Here is a 22,136-nt window from a genome sequence, read left to right on the forward strand (position 1 = left end):
CCTGTGCCACTGACTGCAACAGAACCCCAAAGCATGATTGATCCACCCCCATGCTTAATAGTTGGCGAGATTTTCTTTTCCTAAAATTCTGTGCCCTTTTTCCTCCACACATACCTTTGAACATTTTCTATTTTACCCTCATCAGTCCACAGAACTTGTTTCCATAATGCATCAGGCTTGTTTTTATGTTCTTTTGTACTTCTGACACTGAATTTTATGGTGAGAATGCAGGAGAGGTTTTCTTCTGATGACTCTTCCATGACGGCCATATTTGGGCAGGTGTCTCTGAACAGTACAACAATGTACCTCAACTCCGGAGTCTGCTAAATCTTTGTGAAAGTCTTTTGCAGTCAGCTGGGTGTTCTGATTTGCCTCTCTAGCAATCCTACGAGCAGCTATCACTGAAATTTTGCTTGGTCTTCCAGACCTTATATTGACCTCCACTGTGCCTGGTAACTGCCATTTCTAAATTACATTTCTAAGGAAAGGGAAACTTGAAAACGCTTTGCTATCTTCTTATAGCCTTCTCCAGATTTGTGGCCTCCACCATTTTCAGAGTGCTCGGCAGCTGCTTAGAAGAACCCATGGCTGCTGGTTTTGGCACAAGGTTAGAGGGGGCTGGGTTTTTATAAAGCTAAGAAATTTGCATCACCTGGTCTTTACTATTGATGATAGTGAACGAGCCATAACCCTAACAGGCTAAGTAAGGTCTGAGACCTTGGTCGAAGTTATCTGAGCACACAAATCTCCAAGGGCGCCCAAACTTTTACATCAGCCCAGTTTAGTTTTTAAAATGTAAAAAATGTCAATATTTCTTATTTTTTTCCTAAAATACAAAGGAAATGTGTCATGTTTAACTTTAGGTCTTTTAGAGATCATTTCATCTTCAACTTGCTTAACTGTTCACAATAACAGGAATTTTTACCAGGGGCGACCGAACTTTTACATGACACTGCAGATTGTGTCATGTGATGATGGGAGTAGTAGTAGGTGACCACAGAACAGACATGACAGTCTCCCCTCCTCACCCTGCTGATCGGCCCATATAGCGGTCGCCTCTCGTGCTCCATGTATAACCTCAACCTTAATATCAATCAGATCTTCACCCTAAAAAGAAAAATGTAAGATGAGCTCAGGTCCCATCACTTCATGGTCAGATGTTGTGGGGACTTCAGTGTCATCTACCTGATGATCCTCCGGGATGTTGTGATTCTCCTCTGGACAGTCCTGTGAATACAGAGGACGGGGACATCTCTCTGGTGGATTTCTCCTCCTGGATCCATCTGTGGAGACACACAGACTGAATACATGACCTGCCGTGTATCTGTCTGTATATGAAACTCGTCTCTCAGAACCGGTAATTCTATGTTTATGTATTAAGGACTAAATTACATTGTTGTGGTCCTCACCACTGGTACCGAGGTCCTAGCACATTGTGGCCTCAAGTATGAAGTGATAACCAGCGAGGCCAAAGCCTAATGCTCTCAGCTCTGCACTCGGAGGATGAGGACCCTGAGGAGAGGGACAGAGAAGACCAAGGCTGTGGATTCGGAGTCGTGGAGTCGAAGCCCATTTTGGTGGAGTTGGTATAAAACGGACCAACTCCTAAAATATATAATAAATTGGGTACAGTAATTCAATGCAGTTTGTGGGAAATATTTTTTCATAAGAATTTGGGAAAGTTATGAAATGTCCTACAAATGTCTGTCCTACGCCTGATCTAAGGGTCTAGACTTTTAGCTGAGATTAATCTGTGCTACAGTAAATTTATCACTTAAACATGAGCCATGTATGAGGGAGTCGGAGTCGGTGTCATGGAAATTGAGGAGTCGGAGGTTTGGCTTACCGACTCCACAGCCCTGGAGAAGACCCTCATCAGTCAGATGAAGGAGCCGTACTAAGAAACATAACTTCTCCAAGATTCATCTCCACCAGGGATGGAACCACAGAGGAGCTAGAGAAAGCTCCACATTTCCATCCATCGGTTCCTTTCCTAATTCGCCATTATGGAGATTGGGGGACGGATGGTTACCATTTACCAGTGATTGTTTTTTGAGAGCTCACAATGTCACTATGTGGATGTGGCCTCCCTCCTGGACAGGATCCTCTGGGATCACTAAGAGGAGAGAACCTGCCGTCCTCCTATTAAAAGACGAGTTACTGCGTTTTTATTCTTCTTTGAATAGAGAGAAATCTCAATATCCGCCTCGATATAAACACTAAAATAGGCAGCAAGTGTGCGTAAAAGTCTGAATTTGTCTCTGAAGGAGAAAAAAAGGGCACATGTACGGCTGATGGATGAAGTCACAGAACCCGGAAGGACGGTGTTGTGGGGAGCACTCGGTACACAGCGGTTAGTACCTATCAATGTGTAGAAAGGACAACTAGAGAGCAGGCACCGGGGTCATGGGCACTTACTGATGCACACGGGGAGCCAAGGAGAGATTGTCTGGTCAGACTCCACAGAAAAGCTCCATAATACATATTCTTCTGAACAAACATCCCTGTAAGGGAGACTTACACTTATTATTACCACCCTTGGGCAGCCCGATGTTCCTGCAGGGCCAACACCTGCGTCATCATCCCACTTATATCATTCTGATCAGACCCCATGAAAAGGAAGAGCGGACTACCTGACATTTTGCTATCGTTGAGCCCTTGAGGCGAGAACACCCCGTCCCGCGCATTCTGATGTCATGTGATAACGCTCTTTAACCCCTTCCTGATATCTGGTGTTCATGCATGGAGCATGCCAGGTGCACGTATGTGGAGCGAGCTCCAATTGGGCCGGAGCAGCTACAGTCACTGCTCAGTGTAAAGAGAGCGGCAGCACTTACCGCACCCTGGCACTGACTGACAGCCGGCTCAGCATTAGAGCTGGCAGTCAGTCAGTGCCGGGGGTGAGGATTCAGCCGCTGCTCACTGTATACTGAGGAAAGACTGAAGCCGCGCTTTCAGGTACTGACTGATAGCCAGCTCAAATGTTGACCCGGCTGTCAGTCAGTGCCGGGGGCGCGGTAACAGTCGCTGCTCTCTATACACTGAACAGTGACTGTAGCTGTGCCGGCAGAAACTCTATGACTGGAAACCGAACACTGCTAGGGAACATCTGCAGGTTAATAGTGTTATTTTACATGACAGGTTCCCTTTATGTGGTTGAGTGTCCCATTCTCCTGCCAATCAGTCAATAAATCGGAGGATCCCAACAACGGTTTGCCATGACTACCAGCGGCCTGCAGAAGACCCCCATCTCTGCCTCCACGGTTTTCCTATGAAGCCCGGTATGAATAGGATTGTAGCATCGGCGTCTCTACCAGTTACCTGTTGTGCCCGCCAGCTTGCCTACCCGGAGCACCCATCTGGCTATCAGCCAAATCAGCCTGCTTGTCTACCCGGACCACCCGTCAGCTTGCCTGCCGTGCTCATCCGCTGTACCGGTCAGTTCCTGCCATCTGACCCGTGGGAGTCACCTGCTCTCATACAAGGTCGGTCCCAGAGTGGCACCTGGTACCTCTGCTCGGTCCCTCCCTGGTTCACCGAGTCGACTGAGCCGCCGTGCGACCTTGGTCAGGCCGAGTAGATCCTTAGTCACGCCCCTCTGGTCCCTCCTTGCACCGCAGCACAGAGGTTCCACCACCCGGATCCGTAACAGTTAGCACGGTCCATGGAACCCGGTGGCCCCCAGGCTCCTTCGCTTTCTGACCTGTACCAGGAGGTTTCTCGACAGAGATCCCAACAGGAAACTATCCTGACCTACCTGCGGTCTGTCAACTCCCGCCTGGACACGCTGTCCATCCCACCTGTATCCGTCTCGAGCCGAGTGGCACCCGCTCCAACGGCGCCTATGCCTACCAGTGCCATGGCACCCGGCCCTGGTCCCCGGCTCTCTGCGCCTCCATGTTTTGGTGGTGACCCTGTTGGGGTTTTCTAAACCAGTGCACGCTGCACTTTGAACTCCTGGCACATCAGTTTCCCTCCGACAGGGCCAAGGTGGCGTTCATCATGTCTCACCTCACCGGGGAAACATTGGCATGGCTAAACCCTCTATGTGAGAGAGGGGATCCCCTGGTGTCCGATCTTCCGGCTTTCCTCACTGCCTTCCGGAAGGTCATCGATGAGCCCGGACGAAAGACTTCTACTGCCTCTTCTCCATCTCCGCCAAGGGAGTCTCACCGTGGGCCAGTATGCCATACATTTCCACACTCTCGCATCTGAGCTTGCCTGGAACAATGAGGAGCTGGTGTCAACCTTCTGGGAGGGTCTTTCCGGATGGATCAAGGATGAGCTAGCCAGTCGGGACATTCCTTCCACCCTAGACGACCTGGTGTCATTAGCTACCTGGATTGACATCCGTTTCTTGGAACGAGTTAAGGAAACTAACCGGGAGAGAAGATTTCCTCGTCTCGCTCCTGTATTCCAGAAACCTGTCTCCCAACCCGCAATTCCCCGGGCACGCTCGCCCGAACCCATGCAAATTGACCAGACTAAGATGGTCAAGTCTCGCCAAGACACACGCCGAGCCGAAGGGAGCTGCTTCTACTGTGGCAGTAAGGAACATTTGATCTGCTCCTGTCCGGTGAAGCCGGGAAACTCCAGTGTCTAGGACCGCTTGGAGAGGTCGTCCTAGGCAAGAGTAAATCCTCTCCGTCCTTGACGCTATCCGTTTCTATTACCAGTGGTGAGACCCGCTTCTGTGAGACCGTCCACCTGGATTCCGGAGCTGCTGCGAATCTCATTTCTCAGGCCCTTGTGGAGCGGTATCAGTTTCCTACCAAACGTCTGGCCGAACCATTGGCAGTCGCTTCCGTGGATAGGAGACTCCTTCCGGAGACCATCTTGCTCGTCACAAAGCCTGTAACCCTTCAGGTGGGAATGCTGCACTTGGAGAAGATCTCCTTTCATGTGCTATCCGGACTCTCTCACTCCCTTTTGCTAGGTCTACCCTGGCTACAAAGACATGAACCCGTCCTGAGTTGGCGATCTGGTGAGGTGCTCCGTTGGGGGCAGGATTGCCATGAGACCTGCCTGGCTCCGGTTCGTCCGGCTCGACCTCCGTCTACTCCGGCTAATCTACCCGGTCTGCCGGCACCCTACTGGTCCTATGCGGACGTCTTCGACAAGAAGGAAGCTGAGCCTCTACCACCTCATAGGCCGTATGATTGCCCAATCGACCTGGTACCAGGTACTTATCCTCCCTGCGGGCGTATCTACCCCTTGTCGCTGGCTGAGACCGGGCCATGTCTGAGTACATTGAGGAGAATCTTGCTAGGGGATTTATTCAGAAATCTACTTCCCCAGCTGGAGCAGGATTCTTCTTCGTTAAAAAGAAAGACGGCTCGCTACGGCCGTGTATCGACTACAGGGGTCTTAACCAGATTACCATCAAGAATAAGTACCCCCTGCCTCTCATCTCGGAGCTGTTCGACCATCTTAAAGGCACGAAGATCTTCACTAAGCTTGATCTTCGTAGGGTGTACAGTTTGGTCCAGATCCGCCAGGGAGACGAGTAGAAGACGGCAATCAACACTTGAGACGGTCACTATGAATACCGCGTTATGCCCTTTCGTCTCTGTAATGCCCCAGCCGTCTTCCAGGAGCTGGTTAACGACATCTTCCGTGATCTCTTGTATTCTTGCGTAGTGGTGTACCTGAACGATCTTGGTCTTCTCTCCAGATCTGCCCACACACCGGAGGGATGTTCGTCAGGTTCTGCTTAGGCTCCGGCAGAATAGTCTGTACGCAAAATTTGAGAAATGTCTCTTCGAGCAGACTTCCTATCCGTTCCAGGGATATATTATCTCCGAGACTGGTCTTCGGATGGACCCCGAGAAGGTTTCTGCCGTCTTAAAATGGCCCCGACCGGAGGGGTTGAAGGCGATTCAGCGATTCCTGGGCTTTGCAAATTATTACCGCTTCTTCATCCCTCATTTCTCCTCCCGGACCGTCCCCATCTCCGCGCTCACCCGTAAGGGAGCAAATCCCAAGGAATGCGGAGGAGGCCTTAGTCTCCCTAAAACAAGCTTTCTCCTCCGCCCCTATGCTGCACCGTCCGGATTGCAACAAGCAGTTCTGCCTGGAGGTTGATGCTTCCTCTTCCGGAGCGGTGCTCACCCAGAAATCCCCGTTCGGGAAAATGGTAACCGGCGCCTTCTTCTCCAAGCTCTTCTCCTCATTTGAGCGCAACTACTCCATAGGAGATCGTGAGCTGCTTGCCATCACATTGGCGCTGGAGGAGTGGCGCTACCTGCTGGAAGGGCCTCTGCACCCGGTGATCATCTACACAGACCACAAAAACCTGGCCTATTTACAAATCGCCCAGAGACTCAATCAGCGTCAGGCCCGGGGGTCTCTATTCTCTGCCCGATTCTGCTTTACTCTACATTACCGCCCTGCGGACAAGAACATTAAAGCCAACGCTCTATCCCGCTCATTACTGTTCTACGACCAAGAGGAGGAGCCTTTGCATATCATCAACCCCTCCAGAGTAATGACTGTAGCCCCATTTGACCTGTCTCGTCTTCCACCCGGTAAGACTTTTGAAGCTTTTCCAGATCGTAAGAAGGTTCTTCTCTGGGGTCATTCGTCCAAACTAGCCGGCCATGCAGGCCAGCGGAAGACCTTCCTGCTCATCGCCCGGCATTACTGGTGGCCTTCTCTACGCAAGGATGTTGCGGATTTCGTCAAGGCTTCTTCCTCTCCGTGGCAACACATTGCTGTGGACTTTATTACGGATCTCCCTGTTTCTGCCGGTTGTACTGTCATTTGGGTGGTTGCTGACCGCTTTTCTAAAATGGCCCACTTCATCCCTCTGCCTGGTCTCCCGTCCGCATCTGTGCTGGCTAAGGACTTCATCCACCACATCTTTCATCTCCACGGCTTACCCCCCCACATTGTGTCTGATCGCGGGGTTAAGTTCAGTTTGCGCTTCTGGAGAGCGTGTAAGTGCTGGATGTCACCCTGGATTTCTCCTCTGCTTATCATCCTCAGTCCAATGGTCAAGTGGAATGTATCAACCAGGTCCTTACCAGCTTTCTCCGGCATTTTGTCAATGCTCACCATAAAGATTGGGTTGAGCTCCTACCATGGGCTGAGTTCTCCTATAACAACTGTAAGGTAGCGGTATTGATCATGTTGGGGGGGGCAATCACTTCACCGGGTCAATTAAAGCACACAAGCCACGTTTTCCAGTAAACTAAAGTCCAGCAGTTTATTACACGTCATAAACTGCTTATAACATAGTCCATCTCAGTGGCTCGCAGGAATGTTACACATGTAATGTCCTAGAGCCTTGTCAGGGGCAGCTATGCCCGCTTGGCTTTAGATAAAGACTTCAGCAAGGTACAACATCAATGTCCATATAAAAAAACATTTTTACCTTTGCCGGGTCTTAGCTGCTTCTCCCAGCTCTGTTCTGCCACAGCTGTGGCTTTAAGGCTCCCCAGCCGTGGTCTCCAAGCCACGTGCCTTCCAGGGCTACTGCGTCCCAAACACAGGGATCTAGCCTCTTGCCTCACCAGGCCTCTCTTTTCCAGCCTCTCCAGGCTAATGGTGTCCCACACACAGGGATCAGGCCTCATACCTTTTCACACCTGTTTCAAAACTACCAGGGTTTATATATCAGTCTGTGCACACAGGACCTGTGATGATGTCACAGTCATGTGATCAGTCACCTGAGGGGAGGTACATGGTCAGCCAGAACACACCCCCTGGACACTTTAGCAATGCAGCAAGGCGCTGCATTACACAACCATGAGAGTGAGTCTTCTTCCAAATCCCCGTTCTTTGTGGTCTACGGTCAACACCCCCGGATTCCGTTTCCCGTCTCCGCTTCTGTGGACAATCCTGCCGCGGAGACTCTGGTCAGCGAATTTTCTACTATTTGGGAGGACACTAGATCCACACTCCTTCAGTCCTCTGAGCAGATGAAGAAACATGCCGATAAGAGCGTCTGGATATGCCTCAATTCCGGGTCTGGCTCTCCTCCAAACATGTTCAGCTCAAAATACCAATGTATAAGTTGGGTCCGTGGTTCATCGGTCCGTTTCAGGTTCTCAAGCAAATCAATCCCGTGGCTTACAAGCTAAAACTCCCGGCCACCTTAAGGATTCCCAACTCCTTCCACATATCTCTCCTCAAACCAGTTGTTCTTAATTCTTTTTCTGACGATCCAGGTACCAATCCAGCTCAAGTCTCCGCTAAAGACGTCTATGAAGTAGAGAACAGTTTGGCCACCAAAAGGGTAAGAGGAAAAAACTTTTTTCTGGTGGATTGGAAGGAGTTTGGCCCGGAGGAGAGGTCTTGGGAACCCAGGGAGAACATCCATGCCTCTCTTCTCCTTAACCACTTCGCACCAGAGCCTGTTTTTGCCTTCGTGACCGGGCCAATTTTTTCAATTCTGACCACTGTCACTTTATGAGGTAATTACTCTGGAACGCTTCAACGGATCCCCCTGATTCTGAGATTGTTTTTTCGTGACATATTGTACTTCATGATAGTGGTAAAATTTCTTTGATATCACATGCGTTTGTGAAAAAATCTGAAATTTGGCGAAAATTTTGAAAATTTTGCAATTTTCAAACTTTGAATTTTCATGCCCTTAAATCAGAGAGATATGTCACACAAAATACTTAATAAATAACATTTCCCACATGTCTACTTTACATCAGCACAATTTTGGAACCAAATTTTTTTTTGTTAGGGGGCTATAAGGGTAAAAAGTTGACCAGCGATTTCTCATTTTTCCAACAAAATTTACAAAAACATTTTTTTAGGGACCACATCATATTTGAAGTCACTTTGAGGGGTCTTTATGACAGAAAATACCCAAAAGTGACACCGTTCTAAAAACTGCACCCCTCAAGGTGCTCAAAACCACATTGAAGAACTTTATTAACCCTTCAGGTGCTTCACAGGAATTTTTGGAATGTGGAAGAAAAAAATTAACATTTAACTTTTTTCACAAAAATGTTACTTTAGACCCAATTTTTTTTATTTTCACAGGGGTAACAGGAAAAAATGGACCCCAAAATTTTTTGTGCAATTTCTCTTGAGCGTGCTGATACCCCATATGTGAGGGAAAACCACTGTTTGGGCGCACGGCAGGGCTCGGAAAGGAAGGAGCGCCATTAGACTTTTTGAATGTAAAATTTGTCTGAATAATTAGCAGACACCATGTTGCGTTTGGAGAGCTATTGATGTGACTAAACAGTGGAAACCCCCCACAAGTGACACCATTTTGGAAACTAGACCCCTTAGGGAACATATCTAGATGTGTGGTGAGCACCTTGAACCCCAAGGTGCTTCACAGAAGTTTATAATATTGAGCTGTAAAAATAAAATTTTCACATTTTTCCCGCAAAAACGTTTTTCATCCCTTAATTTTCCATTATCATAATGGTAATAGGATAAATTGCACCATGAAATTTGTTGTGCAATTTCTCCTGAACACGCCGATACCCCATATGTGGGGGAAAACCACTGTTTGGGCGCACGGCAGGGTTTGGAAGGGAAGGAGCGCCATTTGACTTTTTGAATGTAAAATTTGTCTGAATAATTAGCAGATGCCATGTTGCGTTTGGAGAGCCCCTGATGTTGCTAAACAGTGGAAACCCCCCACAAGTGACACCATTTTGGAAACTAGACCCCTTAGGGAACTTATCTAGATGTGTGGTGAGCACCTTGAACCCCAACGTGCTTCACAGAAGTTTATAATAATCAGCTGTAAAAATAAAATTTTCACATTTTTCCCGCAAAAACGTTTTTCATCCCTTAATTTTGCATTATCATAAGGGTAATAGGATAAATTGCACCATGAAATTTGTTGTGCAATTTCTCCTGAACACGCCGATACCCCAAATGTGGAGGCAAACCACTGTTTGGGCGCACGGCAGGGCTCGGAAGGGAAGGAGCGCCATTTGACTTTTTGAATGTAAAATTTGTTTGAATAATTAGCGGACGCCATGTTGCATTTGGGGAGCCCCTGATGTGCCTAAACAGTGGAAACCCCCCACAAGTGACACCATTTTGGAAACTAGACCCCTTAGGGAACTTATCTAGATATGTGGTGAGCACCTTGCACCCCCAGCTGCTTCACAGACGTTTATAATATTGAGCCATAAAAATAAAATTTTCACATTTTTCCCACAAAAAATGTTTTCCTTTCCCTAATTTTGTACTATCATAAGGGTAACAGGATAAATTGCACCATGAAATTTGTTGTTCAATTTCTCCTGAACACGCCGATACCCCATATGTGGGGGAAAACCACTGCTTTGGTGTACGGCAGGGTTCGGAAGAGAAAGGAGCCCTATGTTGGCTGGGATAGGCAGCAGACACCGTGTCACATTTGAAGAGTCGCTGACATGCCGAAACAGCAGAAACCCCCACAAGTGACCCCATTTTGTAAACTACACCTCTCAAGGAATTCATCTAGGGAAGTAGTGAGTATTTTTTAATTTTTAAATTTATACCATTGGGCAGTGAAAAAAGCATAATTATATTTTTACCACAAAAAAATGTTTTAGCCTCAGATTTTACATTTTCACACAGCGCAATGGGTAAAAATGGTGCCGAAATGTGTCACACAATTTCTTCTAAAAGTGGCAATACCCCATATGTGGCTGTATCGTACCGCTCAGCCATATGGCGAGATCTGGGAGGGACGGAGTGCTATTTGACAATTGGAGAACAAATTATTGTAGATTAGGCATTTGGATTTGGGAGCACAAAATTTTTTGAATTTCTTTTGGGGGGCAAGGGCCATTTCGCTTTTCCAGAGCCTTTCTGCTACCAGTAACTTGGAAGTCCCTTATATTTTTAACAGATGACAGACCTGAGTGGGGACTAGCTTTTTTTGAGGACTGAGTTGAAGCTTTTATTGGGAACATTTTACGTAACATTTATCCGGCGCTCTAGGCTGAGCACTTACATCGGGGTTTCCATCTAAATTTCCAAGTGATGTAATTCAGATGAAACCCCTGCGGGATCCATTCACTGTAATGAGGCAGCAGAGTTACTCTGGACTCCGTCTGGCCTCTGTTTAGCGGTGTCCTTTTTTTCAGAAGTGCACAAAACTGTGGCCAACCGCACTTTTATGCACGCCTAAAACAAATGACACCGTTGGATCACAGGCCAGACAGCATCCACAGTGGCCTATATCTGCCTCATTACAGGGAATCTTCCGTCATGGGTTCCGGCTGAATCACATATTTCAGAGATTTACACGGAAACTCTGGTGTAAGCGCTCAGCGTAGAGCACAGGATAAATGTGAGCAGAGCCTTACTGCGATCTTTGGGAGACATAATAAACAAATCAGTCGCAGGTGAAGAATTGGTTTTATTTTAAACCGCCGTTCCTCGTGCGGTATAAGTGATGAGATTACTTTATTCTTCGGGTTGGTGCGATTACAGAGATACCAGATTTATATCGGGTTTTTATGATTGACAGCTGTCACACACTAAGAGACGCTTTTTTTTTGCAAAATCTAGTTTTTGCATCGCCATATTTTGAGAGCTATAATTTTTCCATATTTCGGCCGACAGAGTCAAGTGACGGCTTGTTTTTTGCGGGACGAGTTGACATTTTTATTCGTACCATTTTTGGGTACGTGACATTTTTTGATCGCTTTCTATTCCGTTTTTTTGGGAGGTAAAATTAACAAAAACCAACAATTCAGGAATTGTTTTTTGAGGTTTTTTTTATGCCGTTCTGCGTGTGGTAAAAGTGATCAGGCAGCGTTATTCTTCGGGTCAGTACGTTTACAGCGATACTACACTTACTGTATATTTTTTTATGTTTTGGCGCTTTTACACAAAACAATTTTATAGAAAAAATATTTTTTTTGCATTGCTTTATTCTGAGAGGTATAACTTTTTTATTTTTTGGCTGATGGAGCTGTATAGCGGCTTGATTTTTGCGGAACAAGATGACGTTTTCAGCAATACCATTTCTATTTCCATTTTGCTTTTTGATCGCATTTTTTTCCACTTTTTGTTTGGCGATATGAGGAAAAAGCATAGTTTTTTGCTCCGTTTTTTATTTATTTTTATTACGGTGTGCACATAAGGAGTTAATTAGTGTGACAGTTTTATAGCTCGGGTTGTTTCGGACGCGGCAATACCAAATATGTGTACTTTTTTATTTTTGCATAAATATATGGATTTATCGGTTTAATATTTTAGTTATTTATTTTGTAATTTTTTTTTAACAGTTTCAAAACATTTTTTTTACATTTTTACTTAGTCCCTGTATGGGACATTAATTTTTATTTTTCTGATCCCTGATCTCATGTAATGTAATAGACATGTATTACATTATATGAGATCTTCACTGACTGTTTCACAGTCTCCTGTCTGGCATCAGCTACAGGCTGAAGCCAGACAGGAAGGACACCATATATGGCAGAGCTGGAGGCGGTCATGTGACCTCCAGCTGCCATAGCAACGCCAGGTCCTGAAAGCAATCAAGGGGTCGTCGGAGAGGTAAGTGGACGACCCCCTCTCCTCCTGCTGTCTTCTATATGCCGCGATCACTATAGATCGCGGCATATAGAAGACAGCAAAGGGTTAACATCACTGGGACCTGATCTAATCAGGTCCCGATGATGTTCCCTGTCAGAGCTAACGCTCTGCACCGCTCTCACAGCGCTTGCAGGACCCAGGGGGTCCTGAGCACTGCGAGACCACCCACCGTTTTTAAACGTCCGCGCTGCACAGAGCCCAGGCAGCACGGACGTTTATCTACAGTGGGCGGTCAGGAAGCGGTTAAAGAATTTCTTGCTGGCCTAAAAATAAGGGGGCGTAAAGGGGGGGGGGGGGTACTGTAGCATTGGCGTCTCTGCCCCCTGCCAGGCAGAGAAGCCGTCCCCCTTACCATCGCGGTCCTGCTCCGGCGTCTTCCGGCCTCTCTGCTGCTGTTTGTGCCGATGGCCAGAGGACTTACTCTATAAAAGGCACCTCCTCCAACATGGAGGTGCCCGTGCAAGGTTGTTGCTCTGTTATACTTACTTTGCTTCAGCCCTCAAGTCCTCTGCAAGTCAGTCCTGTCCGCCAGTCTGTTCGTCCATCCAGTCCGCCAGTATGACTATTATCCAGCCCCACATCCTGCCTACAGTCCAGTCTGCCAGTCTGTCTATGGGCTTTGCCCGCCCGCTTACCTGGAAGCACCTGCATGTTACCTGCGGAGCCCGCCAGCCTGCTTACCTGGAAGCTCCTGCCTGTACCTGCCGTGCCCGCCAGCTTGCTTACCTGGAAGCACCTGACAGTTACCTGTTGTGCCCACCAGCTTGCCTACCCGGAACACACATCTGGCTATCAGCCTGCTTGTCTACCCGGACCACCCGTCAGACTGCCTGCCGTACTCATCCGCTGTACCGGTCAGTTCCTGCCATCTGACCCGTGGGAGTCACCTGCTCTCATACAAGGTCGGTCCCAGAGTGGCACCTGATCCCTCTGCTCGATCCCTCCCTGGTCACGGAGTCGACTGAGCCGCCGTGCGACCTTAGTCACGCCCCTCTGGTCCCTCCTTGCACTGCAGCACAGAGGTTCCACCACCCGGATCCGTAACAAGGGTCTTAGGTTGAAGTCGTCATTATTTTTGCTTGGTCTCCCAAAATGAGAAGAATTTTATTTTTTTTAAAAAAAAACAAACATATTTGGCATTTTCACTTCAGGATTTATCCCACACGGTAAACGCCATAAGGAAAAAAACATCAAAACCTCAAAAACACCTCCCCAAAACTGCAATGAAAATACAAAGATCAAAAAGTCACAGATACCCCTAAAATGGTACCAATAAAAAGGTCAGCGGCCATTCAAGAAGAGAAGCCCTCACACAACTCCGATAACGGAAGATAGTGATGGGTCAGGAACAGTTCTGAATATTTAACCCATAAAATATATTCTAAAAAAAAAAAATGGAAGTTTGGAATCGCCGTAACTGTAATGACCTGGAAATTCACAGCGAGGTCACAAAACCCAAAACACAAATGTGGAATAGAGGGTTTTTTTTATTAACTGTTTGGCCTCATCTGGAATTTTTCCTGTTTTTCGGCACATTATATGGTAAAATGCACAATTTGTCATGTAAAAAACAGAAGAGCTCAAACATCTGTGGATGGAAAAATATAAATATTATGGCCTATAGAAGAAGGGGAGGGGAAAAAATGAAAAAAAATGGAAATTTGCCCCATCGGGACGGGGTTGAAAAGTTGATATTGACTCCTAGGATTTCCGCCTCCTGTAGGTGGCGCTAGAGACCCTGTTCTCTGCATCTGGCAAAAGGAAATTTGCATATGTTATTTCCCATGGGGAATTGCATGGCCTATAACTCTCTGTACTCAGAATGGCCGCTCTCCTCCAGGAGACACATTACCCCCTATAGAGAGGAGTGCGCAGTGATCCGACCTTCTCCTCCAGTGCGGAAAGTTCTGAGCTTCTCCGCCTGCAGAGAGAGTGGTGAATAGACGCGGGGGCCGAGAACTGCTGGAGCCTCCATGTCCGGCTCTGGGGGGGGGGGATTGGCTCCACCACGCTCCATCTTCATGTCAGGACTCGTGTTTCGGGGTCTGAGGGACGGTCCGGTGCCGATATTTATCCAGGACTTTGTGCTCAGTACGGAGAAAGTGATTTGTCACAAAGAAGAAGAATGAACGGAGGAGACCAAGGAAGGTCACACAAGTGTCAGCCAAGAGGGAGGAGCCGGACGCCCGACCACGACTGATGACGACATTGAGCCGGCACCGATTCTGAGGGACGGACTAGCGACAGCGGATTAGGGGGAAAATCATCAGTAAATTAACCCCAACTCTGCTGAGTAACAATCCACGACAGACTCAGGTACCGAAAGATCTCACAGGAGAGAACGGACAGAAGCGCTGGGACATCTGCAGACAAAATGTGACCGATGCGCTAAGGAAGGGGAAAGATTCTGAAAGAAGCCGCCGAGGACGAAGACTCAAGACTGATGAAGACGACAGCGGAGAAACCGCGACTCACAGATCAGAAGAGAATAATCAGGGAATGAAAGCTGTGAGAAAATGTAGAGAAAACCAGAGCAAGTCTGGAGAAAAATCATCTATTATAGGACGAGGCCGAGAGACGTCATCACATCCACCGGAGCCAACAAGAGTCTCCTCTCACCTGGTGATGTCAGAGGCCGGAGCTCCTCCATCATCACCTCCTGGTACCGATCCTGGTGTCCTTCTAGATACTCCCACTCCTCCATGGAGAGATAGACAGCGACGTCCTGACACCTTATAGGAACCTGACAACAACGACACCGTCATCACCCAGAATCCTCCAGTGCTGTCCTGTATAATGTCCCAGCAGTCACCTCTCCGGTCATCACCCAGAATCCTCCAGTGCTGTCCTGTATAATGTCCCAGCAGTCACCTCTCCGGTCATCCCCCAGAATCCTCCAGTGCTGTCCTGTATAATGTCCCAGCAGTCACCTCTCCGGTCATCACCCAGAATCCTCCAGTGCTGTCCTGTATAATGTCCCAGCAGTCACCTCTCCGGACATCACCCAGAATCCTCCAGTGCTGTCCTGTATAATGTCCCAGCAGACACCTCTCCAATCATCACCCAGAATCCTCCAGTGCTGTCCCGTATAATGTCCCAGCAGTCACCTCTCCAGTCATCACCCAGAATCCTCCAGTGCTGTCCTTTATAATGTCCCAGCAGTCACCTCTCCGGTCATCACCCAGAATCCTCCAGTGCTGTTCTGTATAATGTCCCAGCAGTCACCTCTCCGGTCATCACCCAGAAACCTCCAGTGCTGTCCTGTATAATGTCCCAGCAGTCACCTCTCCGGTCATCACCCAGAATCCTCCAGTGCTGTCCTGTATAATGTCCCAGCAGTCACCTCTCCGGTCATCCCCCAGAATCCTCCAGTGCTGTTCTGTATAATGTCCCAGCAGTCACCTCTCCGGTCATCACCCAGAATCCTCCAGTGCTGTCCTGTATAATGTCCCAGCAGTCACCTCTCCGGACATCACCCAGAATCCTCCAGTGCTGTCCTGTATAATGTCCCAGCAGACACCTCTCCAATCATCACCCAGAATCCTCCAGTGCTGTCCCGTATAATGTCCCAGCAGTCACCTCTCCAGTCATCACCCATAATCCTCCAGTGCTGTCCTTTATAATGTCCCAGCAGTCACCTCTCCGGTCATCACCCAGAATCCTCCAGTGCTGTTCTGTATAATGTCCCAGCAGTCACCTCTCCGGTCATCACCCAGAAACCTCCAGTGCTGTCCTGTATAATGTCCCAGCAGTCACCTCTCGGGTCATCACCCAGAATCCTCCAGTGCTGTCCTGTATAATGTCCCAGCAGTCACCTCTCCGCTCATCACCCAGAATCCTCCAGTGCTGTCCTGTATAATGTCCCAGCAGTCACCTCTCCGGTCATCACCCAGAATCCTCCAGTGCTGTCCTGTATAATGTCCCAGCAGTCACCTCTCCGGTCATCGCCCAGAATCCTCCAGTGCTGTCCTGTATAATGTCCCAGCAGTCACCTCTCCGCTCAGTAGCTCAATCATCTTGTTGCTGAGCTCTAGGATCTTCTTCTTCCTCTCATGTATCGGGGGGTGCGGGGGAGGCTCTGTGATGGGGTCCGGGCTCCGCCCTCCTGACTCCTGGAGATGGATGCTGGGAGTCACACCCTCCCCCGGTGTCTTCCTCACTATTGTGTAATCCTGTGTATGGAGAGAGACACTTAGGGAGAAGAATTCCTTCCCGACTCCAGCTCTGACAATCAGTAGAAATCCCGGGATCTCCAGTAATCTGGGGCCATAACCTGGAATATTATTACACTCAGGACAGACATCCAGGCCCCTCTACAGCTCTTATAGGGAATCCCCATGACAACTCCTCCTGGCAGAGAGCTGCACACAATCACTGCTCTTACAGTAAAGAATCCTTCTCTTCCTCTTCTGGATTTCCTCTTCCCGATGTCGGACTTGTTCCATAACACAATAAAGCTGATAGAAATGTAGAGGAGTTACCTCTCCGCTCAGCAGGGAGATGATCTCCAGGGTGAAGTGTAATAATCTTCTGGTGGTCTCGTCCTCGTCCATCCTCGGGGTCATTCAGGAGAAGGAGGGATGAGCACTGGATCAGCTGGAGGGATCTCGTCCTGCCGGCGGTCACCGTGGTAACTCCACCTGCAGTGGGGGACGGTCATCGTGGTAACTCCACCTCCAGCAGGGGACGGTCACCGTGGTAACTCCACCTCCAGCGGAGGACGGTCACCGTGGTAACTGCACCGCCAGCAGAGGACGGTCACCGTGGTAACTGCACCGCCAGCGGGGGACGGTCACCGTGGCAACTGCACCGCCAGCGGGGGACGGTCACCGTGGTAACTCCACCTCCAGCGGGGGACGGTCACCGTGGTAACTCCACCTCCAGCGGGGGACGGTCACCGTGGTAACTCCACCTCCAGCGGGGGACGGTCACCGTGGTAACTCCACCTCCAGCGGGGGACGGTCACCGTGGTAACTCCACCTCCAGCGGAGGACGGTCACCGTGGTAACTACACCGCCAGCGGAGGACGGTCACCACGGTAACTACACCTCCAGCGGAGGACGGTCACCGTGGTAACTACACCTCCAGCGGGGGCGGTCACCGTGGTAACTCCACCTCCAGCGGGGGGGCGGTCACCGAGGTAACTCCACCTCCAGCGGGGGACGGTCACCGTGGTAACTCCACCTCCAGCGGGGGGCGGTCACCGTGGTAACTCCACCTCCAGCGGGGGACGGTCACCGTGGTAACTCCACCTCCAGCGGAGGACGGTCACCGTGGTAACTCCACCTCCAGCGGGGGCGGTGAGGTGAGGAGGAGCCGCTGCACATCCCCCATACAACACTGAGGAGCCGCAGTCACATGGAGCAGGAGCCTCCACAGGAACAGCTCTGATCTCACCCCACACTCTCCTCTCACAGATTCACCACAAACCCTCCCTGTAATCTCACCGGAATGGCGGGAAGCGGAAACCTGCTGCTGGCTGATACCAGAGAGCAAGAGCTGCGCACAACCAGGACGGAGCTGCTGCACTGAGAGCGGGAGGAGCTGTGGTGACGTCACCGCCATGTGCTCAGGGGGCGGAGCTCAGGAGTGAAGTGAAGGCCATGTGATGTGATGACGTCACCGCAGCTCCTCCCGCTCGGTATAGGTCTGTGTTGCGCTCTGTTGCTCTCTGGTGTCAGCCCCAGTGGTGATGGATGGAGTCACAGCGGAGGCTGCTGTCTGTGTACAGGGCGGGGACTCCAGCACTGAGCCCTCAGCATGTGGGGCCCCGGGCCACGAATAAGACGCCGCCGCTCAGAGAGGAGCCGCGCCCTGTGTGTACAGAGGCCAAGAAACTGCAGCAGAACCAAGACCCTGAGCCGGAGGAGACGCTGCGATATGTGCGGAGTGTAGGAGCGCGTTCACACTGCGCCGCTTCACAGCCAGAACCCGAGAGAAAGACAAAGGAAGTAACAAGCAGTGCTCGGCCACGCCCCTCCTCAGAGCTCCGCCCATGCCCCCTCCTCGGAGCTCCGTCCACGCCCCCTCCTCAGAGCTCCGTCCACGCCCCCTCCTCAGAGCTCCGTCCACGCCCCCTCCTCAGAGCTCCGCCCACGCCCTCCTCGGAGCTTCGTCCACGCCCCCTCCTCAGAGCTCCGCCCACGCCCCCTCCTCGGAGCTCCGCCCACGCCCCTCCTCAGAGCTCCGCCCACGCCCCTCCTCAGAGCTCCGCCCACACACCCACCCTCCTCAGAGCTCCGCCCACGCCCCCTCCTCAGAGCTCCGCCCACGCCCCTCCTCAGAGCTCCGCCCACGCCCCTCCTCAGAGCTCCGCCCACACACCAACCCTCCTCAGAGCTCCGCCCCTCCTCAGCTCCGCCCACGCCCCCTCCTCAGAGCTCCGCCCACGCCTCCTTGGAGCTCCGCCCCTCTCCCCTCAGAGCTCCGCCTCCTCCTCAGAGCTCCGCCCCTCCTCAGAGCTCCGCCCCCTCCTCGGTGTCAGTGCAGAGGTGAGGAGATGGAGTTCCTGCTCTGAGGCTCCTGTGCACACAGCGCGGTCTATGAGGACGAGTCCTACAGCCGCTCCATACTGGTTATACTGAGGGGGCGTCACACAGGGGGGCAGCACTAATCAGGGGGCTTCTAAGGCGATTGCTCACTCTATCTATCTATCTGGAGGACATACTGTGCGGCTGTATAAGGGGCTGTGCACACGGGCAGTAATGGCGGCATGTGGGAGGTACATGGGGTGTTGGCTGTATTTGGGAGGTACATGGGGTGCTGGCTGTATATGGGAGGTACATGGGGCGCTGGCTGTATTTGGGAGGTACACGGGGTGCTGGCTGTATTTGGGAGGTACATGGGGTGCTGGCTGTATTTGGGAGGTACATGGGGTGCTGGCTGTATTTGGGAGGTACATGGGGTGCTGGCTGTATTTGGGAGGTACATGGGGTGCTGGCTGTATTTGGGAGGTACATGGGGTGCTGGCTGTATTTGGGAGGTACATGGGGTGTTGGCTGTATTTGGGAGGTACATGGGGTGCAGGCTGTATTTGAGAGGTACATGGGGTGCTGGCTGTATATGGGAGGTACATGGTACATGGGGTGCAGGCTGTATTTGGGGGGTACACGGGGTGCTGGCTGTATTTGGGAGGTACATGGGGTGCTGGCTGTATTTGGGAGGTACATGGGGTGCTGGCTGTATTTGGGAGGTACATGGGGTGCTGGCTGTATTTGGGAGGTACATGGGGTGCTGGCTGTATTTGGGAGGTACATGGGGTGCAGGCTGTATTTGAGAGGTACATGGGGTGCTGGCTGTATATGGGAGGTACATGGGGTGCTGGCTGTATTTGGGAGGTACATGGGGTGCTGGCTGTATTTGAGAGGTACATGGGGTGCTGGCTGTATTTGGGAGGTACATGGAGTGCTGGCTGTATTTGGGAGGTACATGGGGTGCTGGCTGTATTTGGGAGGTACATGGGGTGCTGGCTGTATTTGGGAGGTACATGGGGTGCTGGCTGTATTTGGGAGGTACATGGGGTGCTGGCTGTATTTGGGAGGTACATGGGGTGCTGGCTGTATTTGGGAGGTACATGGGGTGCTGGCTGTATTTGGGAGGTACATGGGGTGCTGGCTGTATTTGGGAGGTACATGGGGTGCTGGCTGTATTTGGGAGGTACATGGGGTGCTGGCTGTATATGGGAGGTACATGGGGTGCTGGCTGTATTTGGGAGGTACATGGGGTGCTGGCTGTATTTGGGAGGTACATGGGTTGCTGGCTGTATTTGGGAGGTACATGGGGCGCTGGCTGTATTTGGGAGGTACATGAGGCGCTGGCTGTATTTGGGAGGTACATGGGGCGCTGGCTGTATTTGGGAGGTACATGGGGTGCTGGCTGTATTTGGGAGGTACATGGGGTGCTGGCTGTATTTGGGAGGTACATGGGGTGCTGGCTGTATTTGGGAGGTACATGGGGTGCTGGCTGTATTTGGAAGGTACATGGGGTGCTGGCTGTATTTGGGAGGTACATGGGGTGCTGGCTGTATATGGGAGGTACATGGGGTGCTGGCTGTATTTGGGAGGTACATGGGATGCTGGCTGTATTTGGGAGGTACATGGGGTGCTGGCTGTATTTGGGAGGTACATGGGGTGCTGGCTGTATTTGGGAGGTACATGGGGTGCTGGCTGTATATGGGAGGTACATGGGGTGCTGGCTGTATTTGGGAGGTACATGGGATGCTGGCTGTATTTGGGAGGTACATGGGGTGTTGGCTGTATTTGGGAGGTACATGGGATGCTGGCTGTATTTGGGAGGTACATGGGGTGTTGGCTGTATTTGGGAGGTACATGGGATGCTGGCTGTACTTGGGAGGTACATGGGATGCTGGCTGTATTTGGGGGGTACATGGGGTGCTGGCTGTATATGGGAGGTATATGGGGTGTCGGCTGTATATGGGATGTACATGGGGTGTCGGCTGTATTTGGGAGGTACATGGGGTGTTGGCTGTATTTGGGAGGTACATGGGATGCTGGCTGTATATGGGAGGTACATGGGGTGCTGGCTGCATAGGGGGTACATGGGGTGCTGGCTGTATTTGGGAGGTACATGGGGTGTTGGCTGTATTTGGGAGGTACATGGGGTGCTGGCTGTATTTGGGGGTACATGGGGTGTTGGCTGTATTTGGGAGGTACATGGGATGCTGGCTGTATTTGGGAGGTACATGGGATGCTGGCTGTATTTGGGAGGTACATGGGGTCCTGGCTGTATTTGGGAGGTACACGGGGTGCTGGCTGTATATGGGAGGTATATGGGGTGTCGGCTGTATATGGGATGTACATGGGGTGCTGGCTGTATTTGGGAGGTACATGGGGTGTTGGCTGTATTTGGGAGGTACATGGGATGCTGGCTGTATTTGGGAGGTACATGGGGTGCTGGCTGTATTTGGGAGGTACATGGGGTGCTGGCTCAGTGGTGGGTACATGGGGTGCTGGCTGTATTTGGAAGGTACATGGGGGTGCTGGCTGTATTTGGAAGGTACATGGGGGTGCTGGCTGTATTTGGGAGGTACATGGGATGCTGGCTGTATATGGGAGGTACATGGGGTGCTGGCTGTATTTGGAGGTACATGGGGCGCTGGCTGTATTTGGGAGGTACATGGGGCGCTGGCTGTATTTGGAGGTACATGGGGTGCTGGCTGTATTTGGGAGGTACATGGGGTGCTGGCTGTATTTGGAAGGTACATGAGGTGCTGGCTGTATTTGGGAGGTACATGAGGTGCTGGCTGTATTTGGGAGGTACATGGGGTGCTGGCTGTATTTGGGAGGTACATGGGGTGCTGGCTGTATTTGGGGGTACATGGGGTGCTGGCTGTATTTGGGAGGTACATGGGGTGCTGGCTGTATTTGGGAGGTACATGGGATGCTGGCTGTATATGGGAGGTACATGGGGTGCTGGCTGTATTTGGAGGTACATGGGGCGCTGGCTGTATTTGGGAGGTACATGGGGTGCTGGCTGTATTTGGGAGGTACATGAGGTGCTGGCTGTATTTGGGAGGTACATGGGGTGCTGGCTGTATTTGGGAGGTACATGGGATGCTGGCTGTATATGGGAGGTACATGGGGTGCTGGCTGTATTTG

At 50.6% G+C, this 22,136-nt stretch overlaps 1 protein-coding gene across 1 annotated transcript in view; it reads right to left on the reverse strand.

Annotated features, from left to right (window-relative positions):
- Nucleotides 1-18,456, reverse strand: part of LOC141272256 (uncharacterized) — a 43,900-nt gene extending 25,444 nt beyond the window's left edge. Inside the window, exons 1-6 of the mRNA XM_073682783.1 lie at nt 17,967-18,456; nt 17,001-17,159; nt 16,512-16,691; nt 15,139-15,262; nt 1,186-1,283; nt 1,029-1,107 (exon numbers count right to left, since the gene is read on the reverse strand). Of these exons, the coding sequence (XP_073538884.1) occupies nt 1,029-1,107; nt 1,186-1,283; nt 15,139-15,262; nt 16,512-16,691; nt 17,001-17,084 (565 nt within the window). The 5' untranslated portion in view covers nt 17,085-17,159; nt 17,967-18,456. The remainder of the gene's footprint in view (nt 1-1,028; nt 1,108-1,185; nt 1,284-15,138; nt 15,263-16,511; nt 16,692-17,000; nt 17,160-17,966) is intronic.
- Nucleotides 18,457-22,136: the final 3,680 nt, after the last annotated feature.

The sequence above is a fragment of the Phyllobates terribilis genome, unplaced genomic scaffold (assembly GCF_046119375.1).
Source record: "Phyllobates terribilis strain yellow unplaced genomic scaffold, ASM4611937v1 Scaffold_1__5_contigs__length_1240528914, whole genome shotgun sequence".
NCBI lineage: Eukaryota > Metazoa > Chordata > Amphibia > Anura > Dendrobatidae > Phyllobates > Phyllobates terribilis.